Source organism: Vitis riparia, chromosome 13 (genome assembly GCF_004353265.1).
Source record: "Vitis riparia cultivar Riparia Gloire de Montpellier isolate 1030 chromosome 13, EGFV_Vit.rip_1.0, whole genome shotgun sequence".
Classification (NCBI taxonomy): domain Eukaryota; kingdom Viridiplantae; phylum Streptophyta; class Magnoliopsida; order Vitales; family Vitaceae; genus Vitis; species Vitis riparia.
Window position 1 is genome coordinate 8,637,577 of NC_048443.1, and position 12,193 is coordinate 8,649,769.

A 12,193-nucleotide genomic window follows, 5' to 3' on the forward strand; every position below is an offset into this window, starting at 1 on the left:
AGGAATACGGAGTGGGGTTTAGCTCAGTCTGTGCCCCAAGAAGTCAGGGGCGAGAAGGAGATTAGATGGGAGGAAAGTAGTTTGGCCAAATTCAGTCATTTTTTGGGATTCTCGACAGAACGCTTGGAAAAGGAAATCTTGAGTTTCTTAGTCAAAAGCAAAAAAAGGCGGGAGAGGATACATAGCAAAGGTCTATTGGAGAAATCAAAATTCGAGAGGGAGCTAAAGAGGCTTGAGTGTTCAATTGACTATGAAGGGGAAAAAAAGAAGAAATGTTCTCTTCAGGGCAGAGGGTGCCAACTAGCGGAAGTCCAATGAATCTCAAATTATTGAGTTGGAATGTGAGGGGAGCGAATGACAGCTCTAAAAGGAAAATAATCAAGTCTTTTGTAAGAAGTCAAAAGGTGGATTTGCTGTGTATCCAGGAGACAAAAATCTAATCAATGTCTGAAGGGGTGGTGAGAAGTTTAGGTTCGGGGAGATTCTTAGACCGGAGGGCTTTGGATGTTACTGGATCGGCAGGAGGTATTTTGATTTGCTGGGACAAAAGGTCCCTAGAAATTTTGGATTGGGAGGAGGGCCAGTTCTCAATTTCCTGTAGGTTCAGGAATGTGGAAAATGGTGTTGTCTGGGTGTTTACGGGAGTCTATGGTTCTTTTTCCAAAGAAGAAAGGGAGTGTTTGTGGGAAGAGATTGGGGCGATTAGAGGAATTTGGGAAGAACCCTAGTGTTTAGGGGGTGACTTTAATATTATTCTCTCCTAAATGGAAAGGAGTAGACAAGGGAGAATAACCTCAACAATGAGAAGATTTGCTCAGATAATTGATGACTTAGGGCTTGTTGATCTTCTGCTGCAAGGGGGATTATTTACCTGGAGTGGGGGTCTGAATAATCAGTCCTGGGCTAGACTGGACAGATTTCTTGCGACTCCCAGCTGGCTTGATCAGTTCAGTAGTGTTCTCTAGAGAAGGTTGCCTCGGCCTACCTTGGATCATTTCCTCATTTTACTAGAGGGTGGTGGCCTAAGAAAAGGACCCTTTCCTTTCAGGTTCGAAAATATGTGACTTAAAGTTGAGGGGTTTAAAGATCTTATTCGTAGTTGGTGGTAGGGGATAGAGGTCAGAGGCAGTGCTAGCTATAGATTGGCTATAAAGATGAAGGAGCTTAAACAAAATTTAAAAGTTTGGAATAGGGATGTGTTCGGGAGACTGGAGTGCAATAAAGCTTCAGCTCTCCAACAAGTGGAATACTGGGATATGGTGGAAAGTGAGACAAGTTTGACAGAGGAGGAAACAATTTCTAAAAAGGAAGCCAAGGAGTGGTACGCTAAGTAGGTGTTCTTGGAAGAAATCCATTGGAGATAGTTATCAAGGGAGTTATGGTTAAGGCAAGGGGATAGAAATACGGGCTACTTCCATCGTATGGCAACTGCCCATCGAAGAAGTAATTCCCTGGATTTAATAAAGATAAATGGGAAGTGGTTGTCAGAGGAGCAAGAAGTAAGGGAAGGGGTAGTGAATGCCTTTCAGTTGCTCTCAAAAAATTTGGAGTGGAAGGTGGATATAGGGAGACTGCAGTTAAAGCAGATCAGTCAGCAAGAAGCGGAGTGTCTGGAGCTCCCTTTTTCTGAGGGTGAGATCCATTCTGCTTTGATGGATATGAATGGAGACAAAGCCCTAGGATCGGATGGTTTCACTGGGGCTTTTTGGCAAAGCTGCTGAGATTTTGTAAAAGAGGAGATATTGGAAATGTTTAAGGAGTTCCATGAGCAAAATTCTTTCCTCAAGAGCCTTAACAACACATTTCTGGTCTTGTTACCTAAGAGAGGGGGGGCTTAGGACCTTGGGGATTTTATACCTATTAGTCTCTTGGGGGGGGCTGTATAAATTATTGGCCAAAGTGCTGGCTAATAGACTCAAGAAAGTGATAGAAAAAGCGGTCTCCCCTTATCAGAATGCTTTTGGCATGGGTAGGCAGATTTTAGATGCCTCTTTAATTGCAAATGTGGTGATTGACTCATGGAAAAAAAGGGGAGAGAAAGGCCTAATATGCAAGTTGGATATCAAGAAGGCGTATGACAACATTAACTGGCAGTTTTTGCTGAAGGTTTTGCAAAAAATGAGGTTTGGGCCATAGTGGTTGGGTTGGATGTGGAGTTGTATTTCTACAGCCAAGTTTTCAGTTTTGGTGAATGGAGTGCTAGCCGGTTTTTCCCAAGTTCTAAGGGGCTGCGCTAAGGAGACCCTCTTTCCCCCTACCTCTTTGTCACGGGAATGGAAGTGCTGAGTGTTCTAATTAGGAGGGCTGTTGAAGGGGGTTTTCTTTCTGGGTGTAGCATCCGAGGGGGTAGAAGACCGGCTGTCAACATCTCACACTTACTCTTTGCAGATGATACAGTCGCGGCAAAGAAGGAGCACTTAACGCATTTGAGCTGGATTCTTTTTTGGTTTGAAGCAGCTTCAGGGTTAAGGATTAATTTGGCCAAAAGTGAAATTATCCCAGTTGGTGAGGTGGAAGAGGTTGACGAGATGGCAATGGAGCTAGGATGCAGGGTGGGGCTTTTGCCTTCAGTCTATTTGGGGCTGCCCTTGGGGGCGCCTAATAAGGCTTCTTCCGTGTGGGATGGGGTGGAAGAGAAGTGAGGAGGAGACTTGCGCTTTGGAAACGTCAATATATTTCCAAAGGGGGGAGAATCACTCTTATAAAGAGCACGATGGCTAGTATGCCATTGTATCAAATGTCCCTTTTCCGTATGCCCAAGACAGTGGCAAGGAGGTTAGAAAAGTTGCAAAGAGATTTTCTGTGGGGAGGGGGAAATCTGGAAAGGAAAGCCCATTTAGTTAATTGAGAGGTGGTTGGTGCAGATAAGGAAAAGGGGGGGCTTGGCTTAAGGAAGCTAGCCCTTTTGAACAAAGCCTTGCTTGGCAAATGGATATGGAGATTTGCTTGTGTGAAGGATGATCTTTGGAAGTAGGAGCTTGGGGCGAAGTATGGGCAAGAGGATTTTGGTCGGAGGATAAAGAAGGCAAATGGGGCATTTGGAGTAGGGCTTTGGAAGGAGATTTTGAAGGAATCAGATTGGTGCTGAGAAAATATGGCGTTTAATGTGGGAAAAGGCACCAAAATCAGATTTTGGACTGATCTTTGGTGCGGGTGTACAATGTTGTCCCAAAGATTCCCTCACCTTTATGCCATGGTTGTTCATAGGAATGCCACAGTGGAAGAGATGTGGGACCAGAATTTCGGCCATGGAGGCTAGAATTTAAGGTTTCTTAGGGACTTTAATGATTGAGAATTGGATATGGTAGGTAATTTGCTTCATGTTTTGAGGGGTCACAGGATTAGTTTGGAGGAAGACTCGGTTTGTTGGAAGGGAGGAAGAAACGGGCAGATCAGAGTCAAGAAAGCGTACAGCTTGTTGGTCAGCCCCATTGTCTCCGTTTTTCTGAAAAGTTGCATTTGGGTGGATAGAGTTCCAACCAAAATTGCGTTCTTTGCGTGGGAGGCCACTTGGGGGAAGGTGCTTACCCTAGATAGGCTTCAGAAAAGAGGGTGACAGCTCCCTAATTGTTGTTTCTTGTGTGGTTGTGAAGAGGAAACTGTAAATCATATTCTCATACACTGTACAGTGGCCAGAATGCTGTGGGATATTGTTCTTGGTTTGTTTGGTGTTCAGTGGGTCTTTCCAGAAACTGTAAAGGAGGTTTTATTTAGCTGGAGGGGCCCTTTTGTGGGAAAAAAAGGAAAAAGATTTGGAAATCCATTCCGCTGTACATTTTTTGGACGGTTTGGAAGGAGAGGAATAGACTAACCTTTAGGGGGAGAGGGGGGGAGGGGGGGTGTTAGCAATTCAGAAGCTCAAAAATTATTTTGTTTGTAATTTATGGGGTTGAGCTAAATTGTATATTGGAGAGAAGTCGCTCTCCCTTATAGGCTTCTTGGAGTGGTTAGCCTCCAGTTAAGGGTTGGTGAGTTTTTTTTGTTTTTCTTTTTTGGTTGTGAGGCCTTAGCTGGCTAGTATACCCTTTGTATGCTTTGTGGCTTTTTTGCCTTTTGTTATACAATCCGTGCTTATTTATCAAAATTTTTTTTTATATATTATTAAAATTCAAAATAATTATAAGAAGTTAAAATTGTATAGTAAATAGTTTAAAACCTTAAACTATTTCAACCTTTTATATTTAATATTAACATAGTAAATTATGATAAGAATAAAATGTGAATGCATTCCTATAAAAAAAAAAAAATGTGAATGCATTAATATTTTTATTATACATTTTATCAAATTGAAAAGTTATGATATTTAATTGTTAAGAAGATATATCATATATCAAAGAGTAAAATAAAATTTTATTATTTATTTTATTCACATTTTATGAATTTTATATATTATCATCCTTTAGTCATATTTTATTAGTTTTATATTTTATAACTTTTATATCTTAATACTTACAAATGCATGTGGAAGTTAATTCTAAATATTCAATATATTTATTACAAGCACTAATATAACAAAAGTGGCCTTTGGCCTGGTGGTAACATCCACACTTTTTCAAAGAAAGCTTAGGTTTGAGGCACCACACCCCCACCCCACATCTCCGTTTAGAGATTAAAAAAATAAAAATAAAAATGTCAAGCTAATGGTCCAACCAACAGGTTCTCTGGTCCAATTGGCTGGTCCATCAGTTTAGTGCCGGTTCAGTGTGAAAAACAGCTCAAGAACTGAACTGATCTGGAGACATGGTCTTTGGCAGTTCAACCGGTCTGGCTCAGTTTCATAAACATTGAGTATGGTTGTCCTAACTGACAGATGTAAAAATCCAGTTTTCTTTTCCCATTCTTTAATTTATCTGTCCACTCAGTACAACCTGCCAGCTGATTTCTGCATTCTGTTCTCAACCTCCAATAAAGGAGTTGAAGGTTCGAGCATGCATGACATCTACTCAAAATATTTTAGTAGAAGGAATTGAGTGGTTTTGAATTTTCGAATCAAATGGAACACTCGTGCAATCTTGATTGCCCCATTTTTATTCACGTCTACCGTTTTTATTAGAACTGGTGTAGAAATTTCATATTCTCTGAAAGTTCAACCTTTTACCCTTCTAGATATTAGTGCCATGTATGTTAACTGATTTATGTGAAGCTAAAGATTTTTTCTTCTTCTAGATAGCAGGAATGCTTGAAATAGTAGAAAATATCTAATAAAGTTGTAGATTCAATTTTCTTCTTGTAGGAAAGTTCATTGGTTCATGGAATTTCTCATTAATGTTTTACATTTGGCTTTGGTAGCGTGCAGGCATGACTGTTCAGGCAGAAAGGCTTAATTTTCTTCGTTTTCTTTCTCATTTTCGAGCTGTTCATCGTGGGGCTTCATTTGCTGGACTTCGCACCACGAGTGTGCGAAAATTGCTACCTGAGTATGTATTTGTTTGGAAAGTTTTTAATGTACTTAGCTTGAGTATTATGATCTTGATTTATTTCTCTTGCTTCCAGAGCTTGGGGTTTTCTTTGCCCTGTTCACACACCTGATGGGGAGCCTTGTGGATTGCTGAACCATATGGCTTCTACTTGTCGTAAGTGTACATCTTTCTGGTTATCTTATCTGTATAGTGTGGATTTTTGGTCAGGAAAGGCTGAGAGATGATGAAATGTAGACAAACCTTTTAAAATGTCAGTGATTATCTGCTGGGAGTGCTTTATATGCAAGCCTCAAACCTGAAAAATAGATTCTCTAGCACCTCAATAAGGCGGTTTGGGGTGGTGTTTTTATCATCTGAAGAGAAGAGGTTGGTCCTTGGGTGCTCCTTACAAGTCCAGTAGGGTTTGGGAAGGGGTGGAGGATGGTTCCTTAAAAGGCTTGCTTTGTGGAAGAAACAGTATCTCTCGAAAGGTGGAAGGCAAACACTGATTATGAGTACTTTATCTAGCTTGCTTATTTATTATATGTCCCTCTTTGTTATCCCTAATAGAGTGACAGCCAGATTGGAAAATATCCAAAGAGACTTCCTTTGGGATGGAGGGGGTTTGGTAAATAAGCTCCACTTGGTGAAGTGGTCGATTGTTTGTATGGAGAAACAAAAAGGGGGTTTGGATTTTAGAAGTCTTTCTCTTTTTAATAAGGCCTTGTTGGGGAAATGGTCTTGGAGATTTGTGGAGGAAAGGGATCCTCTTTGGAAACAGGTTATTATTGGTAAGTATGGGTTGTAGGAGGGGGCGTGGTGCACAAAGGAGGTGAGAGGGAGGTTTGGTGTAGGGGTTTGGAAGGCAATTAGAAATGGTTGAGAGGTTTTCAAAGCTAAAACAAGGCTTCAGGTCGGTTCGGGGACCTAGGTTAAGTTCTGGGGTGATAGGTGGTGTGGGGAAACGCCTTTGAGGGATGCGTTATCGGGCCTTTATTCAATCATTGCCTCGAAGGATTGGTAGATGTTTGGGATGGGGGTAGTTGGGGTCCAAGGTTTATTAGACAATTCAATGATTTGGAGTTGGAGGATGTTGATACTTTTTTTGGAAGGTTGCATAACTGCTTCAGTGCTTTGGGTGCCATTGATGACATGGCATGGATGGGGACTAAGAATGAATTTTTTTCAGTTAAGATCTTTTACTTCTCTTTGGCAAGTAGGAGTTTGGAGTCTTTCCCACACAGTACAGTGTGGAACTCTTGGGCCCATGCAAGAGCTAGTTTTTTTTGTTTGGGAGGCAGATTGGGCTAGAATATTGACACAAGACCAGCTTAGAAGGAGGGGATGGAGGTTGCCAAACAGATGCTACATGTGTAAGGTTGCTGAGGAAATGGGATATCATATTTTGTTGCACCATCCGAAAGCAAGCTTACTGTGGCAACTGGTCTTTGCTCTATTTCAAGTACAGTGGGTGATGCATTCGTCTGTGAGAGGGGTGCTCTTAAGTTGGAATAGTCGCTCGGTTGACAAAAAGAGGAAAAAGGCTTGGAAAGTTGCCCCACTTTGCATTTTTTGGTCTATTTGGAAAGAAAGGAATGGGAGAGCTTTTGAGGATAGGGAAAGTTCAGATCAAACAATCAAAAGTTCTTTTTTGTATATTTTTTGGGATTGGGTTAGAGTGTATATGGGGGATAGTGTTACTTCTTTGATAGATTTTGTGGATTGGTTAGACTCCACGTAGGGTGCGGTCGTTTTTTCTTGCTAACCACTTTATTTGTTTAATCTCATCATTATTAGTCTATGAAAAGAGAGATTGTGGGCATGTTTGTTAACTGTTCTAAAAATGGTCTTTTGTTTTTAAAAACTAAAAACATGGTGTTTTCTAAGGATATATTTTAATTGTTTTCACTTGTTTTTTGAGGGCTATTTTAAAAAAATAATGGGATAAATACAAAGAATAATTGAAAAGAAAACACTACATATAAATATTTTTAAAAAATATTTGGAAACATAGAAAACAAGTTAAAAACATTCCAAGTTCCTAAGCAGAAGTTTGTTCTAAAAAACATTAGAGAATTGTTTTTGAAAACTGTTCTAAAAAGCTGTTTGTTGAGAATAGTTTTCGAAAACTCTCTCAAATGGATCCTGTATTTATGTCTGTTCTTTCATGTTCTCCTCACTTGTAACCTCTCTCCTCTCCTCTCCCACAAAAAGAATGTGCCTTTTTTTTTTTGCAATTGTATTTTATAGTATGTCATCCATTAGTTTATTTTCTGTGGTTTGTAAAGTTCATTTTTTGTCTTAGAATCAAGACAATTTATTGTAGTGGTAAGTACAATGAACGATGAGAATCCTTCCAAGATTTACAAGAAACTGATCGAAGAATGAGAAGTTCTTTTTCCCCAGTGGAGGTTGGAGGGCCAAATAATACATTATAAAGGGAAAACTTTCAAATGGGTGCTTTATTTGTATGGTATCCTAAGACAGTAATAGTAATTTTCTTTCATCATCTTTTTCTCTTTTAAATTTTGTCAAAAATCATTTTCCTATAGATTAATGTTTGTAACTAGTTCATGTTATTTAACTGCTAGAACAAGCATCATATGTATTGCTCCATGTATGTACAATATTGACAAAATGTAGAACAAGTGGGACACTGTATATCATTTGAGATGCATGCATATGTGTCATATTTTTTATTTTCTGAAACTTTAATATTCATCCCTGATGATCTTTTTCTTGGGCCACTTGTACTGAATTGTCTTGTTTTAGCTGCCCATATTCCAGATCTTTTTCCTGTTTATTAGCATGCTTATGAAGGATGTTCATCTAATATTTGTTTGTTAATTTTTGTATATCAGGAATCACATCATATTTTGATTCCCGGGGAAACACTAGAGATTTTTTCAAAATAAGGATGTCTATTCTCAGTGTTCTGATTGGAATTGGAATGACACCTGCACTACCAAAGCTTGTTCAAGCTGGTCCTCCTGAAGTTCTTTCTGTTATTTTAGATGGTCGTGTTGTAGGCTCCATACCTTCTAGTGAAGTTGAAACAGCTGTCAATCATCTAAGGAGATTAAAAGTGTCTGCGATTTCAGTGGTCTGTTTTCATAATTTTGTTTTTGGTTTTTTTTCATTTTTTTCTGCCATTATGTTTCTTGCTGAAATAGTTTATTACAGATTCCTGATGATCTGGAGGTGGGATACATTCCTTTGAGCATGGGTGGTGCTTATCCTGGTTTGTACCTGTTCACATCTCCTTCTAGATTTGTTCGACCAGTTAGAAATATTTCTATTCCTTCTGAGGAAGGTCATGATATTGAACTCATTGGGCCTTTTGAACAGGTGAGTCCAGGTTTTCCACACATTTCTTTTGTTTTTACAATCATATTTTGACCTTTGCTGTTTTAGCAAATCTGTTATTAGATGTAGTTGCTGGATGCCAAATACAAGCCGCTGAGTGATTTATATTTGTCATCCTAGGTTTATATGGAAATAAGATGTCCTGATGGTAGCGATGGAGGAAGGAGGAATATTTTTCCTGCAACTCATGAAGAGATCCATCCCACTGGAATGCTCAGTGTTGTTGCTAGTCTTACACCTTGGTCGGATCACAACCAGAGCCCGCGTAATATGTACCAGTGTCAGGTTTTTTCTTGCATGTTGACTGAAAAAGGTCCTATAATGTATTATGCTCCTGTTATCTTCAAATTTAACTAACTGTTGTGTTTTGTTTTCTTCTTTTTCTCTAAAAATGACTGGTAGATGGGAAAACAAACAATGGCTTTCTCTTCACAAGCAATTAACTGTCGGGCAGATCAAAAGCTATACCATCTTCAGGTCTGATTCTTGTTTTCTTGTTCTTGTTTGGGAATAACTGTTATCACTTGAAACTTGTTATAGGGTAAATTTCTTTGTTTATGAATCATTTTCTTGTTTGTCTGTGTCCTTGCATACTTCGTGCTGAGAATGATCTGTTCATCAAATTTTTCTGATGCCTTCAGTTTCTTATGCATCATTAAACCACATATTTTCCTAGTACTCTGCTCCCAGTTTCCCATTGTAATTCCTTTCCCTAAAGGGGTATTAATTTTTAGGCTTTCCTTCCAGATTTCACATCCATAAGGATGAACTGTTGGTAAGGGTCCCTACTGCTGCCTTGTCTTGCTTTCTTTCCCCCCTTCGGATGTTGCTAAGTTGGACAACACTCTTTTCCTTCACCTCTATAGTCTTACACCTTAATATTCTCTCCATATCTCACTAGTTCGTAGACCCTCTTCATGCAAAATCCTGTCTCACTCCAATTGTTGACCCAATAGCATTTCCTATGCTCACAATGGAAGATATCACACCATTTTTTTTTTTTTCCAATTCATCATGTTGAAAATTCAACCAAACAGCATCCAGATGGATACAGCCATAGTTTTTAGAGGTTTTTTTATTATTTTATTTTATTTCTCATTGCTTCCTGTTGCTATACTGTAATAGTTTTCAGCTTATACCACTTGATAGTCTGAGATGATCAATTTTTTTTAATATCATGTAGAGAACTCTAAAAGAAAGCTTGTAATTCTAAGAACCAGCAAGAAATGAAACACTAAATGCCAATCATTGTGTACCGTGCAGCATTTCGTCTCCAAAATCTCTTTTATGGTAGAGTTCATGGAATTTAGGGTGCATTTGTTTGCATTCTCATCTTCCAATTTTTGTTTCTAAAACTAAAAACTTGAAAAATTCTAAAATTCATGTCAAATAACTGTTTTTATTTTTTGTTTCTAGAATTTGATAGCAAAAATTAAAAGAACAATGGTCATAAAAATAGATGTGCATCCAAATGGCACCTTAAAGAAGAGCTATTTTTTCACTTCCCAAGCCATTGGAACAACTAATAATGCTATAATTGTTCTAATTGCTTAAGCACGACTATTAAAACCCTCAACTACAAATCTTTAGGTTTCATAGTGACATGACACTTTGATTTGAATTCTTTTGGTGCATTAGTAACCTTAATTAATAAACAAACCTTACTGGACCTAAAATATTTTTTTTGATAGGTAAAAGTAATTGTATTAAAAAGAAAAGTATACACAATGTATACAAGGAAACAAAAAACAAAAAGGCGCAGACATACAAAAACAACCGTACCTCACGGAGCTTCTAACCAATCTACAAAATCAAGCATCGACAAGGAGCCCTCCCCAATATACAATCTTACCCAATCCCAAAATAGATACAAAAAATAACTTTTTAAAGAATGATCTGAACATTCACAATTCTCAAAGGCTCTCCTATTTCTTTCCCTCCAAATAGACCAAAAAAGGCATAACGGAGCAACCTTCCAAGTCTTTTTCCTTTTTCTACCAATAGGAAAGCCTCCCCAACTCAAGAGTAAACCTCTCACCAAAGAGTGCATCAAAACCTCTCACCAAAGAGTGCATCACCCAATGAACACTAAACAAAGCAAAAATAAGCTGCCACAATATACGAGCTTTCGGGCAATGAAGAAGACTATGAACACTTGTTTCTTCTTCCTCTTTGCACATATAGCATCTATTAGGCATCTTCCACCCCCTCTTTTTGAGCTGATCTAGAGTCAAATATCTTAACCCAAGTTGCCTCCCAAGCAAAGAAGCCAACTTTAACAGGGACCCAGGAGTTCCAGACTATACTGTGGGGGAAAGGGTTGTTTTAGTTTCTCATCCTCGAAAAGAGATTGCATCGAGGGTTGTGGGAAAGACTCCTTGTGCAGAAAGGAAGCTCAAAAAGTTTTAATTCTAGATTTGAGGTTGTCTCCGGCTTCTTTTGGTGGCTCAAGGTTGAGTTGCAACGAAAATTCCTGATCTCTTTTGGTTTACTCTTCTCGTGCCTAGAGGAGAGAGTGCCTTCTATTGACGCCACTCTTTTATTTGAAGCGGAAGGGTTCCCGATAAGCTCTCATCTTTAGTTTGTCTGTTGGGGGGAAGGTCTTCTTTGATTTCATTCATGTCCAAAGATGAGGGCTTTTCTTTGGGAAGAACCAAAAGCTTGGTTCTTTGGAGGGAGCAAGACATGTGTCTTTTAGCAAAGGGCAGGGGTGATGTTTACAAGCTTCTACGTATGATTTCTGGCGAGGGCTTGGTTGTGGAATCCCTAGAGAATCAGCCTAAGGATACCAAGACGGTGAACCTAGAAGTGTGTAGTGTTGAGGGGAATTTGGGTTTTTGGGAGTCCTAGTAGGGCCTTGTCAGCAGTAGAGAGCTTCTTCGATCCTTCTTTTTAGAAATTTAATTCTTCTAGCAAGTTTGTGGGTTTGCCCATGGATGAGCATGAGAAGGAAATTGTTTCTCTGCTAAGAAAGATGGAAACTAGAAGGGATCGCAGAGTTTCCACTGCGAAGAGGAGGACATCCTCCATGCCCTGCTTTGTTAGGGAGCGTTGAAATTTGGAATGCTCTGTCAATTACTGCAATTCAGACAAAAAAGAGAGGAGCTGGTGCAGTGGGTTGGAGATGGTTTGTAAGTGACGCTGTACACTGTTTTTTGGGGTTGCTATTGGTTGGCTTAGAGGCTAGGCGATCGTCTCTTCTCAGAATTACGAGGTTTTGTAGAAGAGGAGAGGGGCTGGTGCTCTCTCTCCCAGTCTAAGGCAAGGGTTTTGGGGCTGTGGGGTATTTTATATTTCTTAGGGGGCAGAAGGCGGTAGTTTCAAGAAAGACAAGGCCGAGGGGTGTGGCAGTAGTGGGGGTGATTCAGGTTGGTTTAACCCCAATGGTTTGCTAAGTCTGGGGTTTTTATGTTTTGCTAGGCTTTAGG

At 39.4% G+C, this 12,193-nt stretch overlaps 1 protein-coding gene across 4 annotated transcripts in view; it reads left to right on the forward strand.

Annotated features, from left to right (window-relative positions):
* Window positions 1-12,193, forward strand: part of LOC117927916 (DNA-directed RNA polymerase I subunit 2) — a 52,461-nt gene that overhangs the window by 26,230 nt on the left and 14,038 nt on the right. For all 4 annotated transcript variants that reach the window (XM_034847643.1, XM_034847644.1, XM_034847642.1 and 1 more), the window contains 6 exons: window positions 5,290-5,417; window positions 5,494-5,573; window positions 8,261-8,502; window positions 8,583-8,747; window positions 8,886-9,050; window positions 9,168-9,242. In XM_034847643.1, the coding sequence (XP_034703534.1) occupies window positions 5,290-5,417; window positions 5,494-5,573; window positions 8,261-8,502; window positions 8,583-8,747; window positions 8,886-9,050; window positions 9,168-9,242 (855 nt within the window). The remainder of the gene's footprint in view (window positions 1-5,289; window positions 5,418-5,493; window positions 5,574-8,260; window positions 8,503-8,582; window positions 8,748-8,885; window positions 9,051-9,167; window positions 9,243-12,193) is intronic.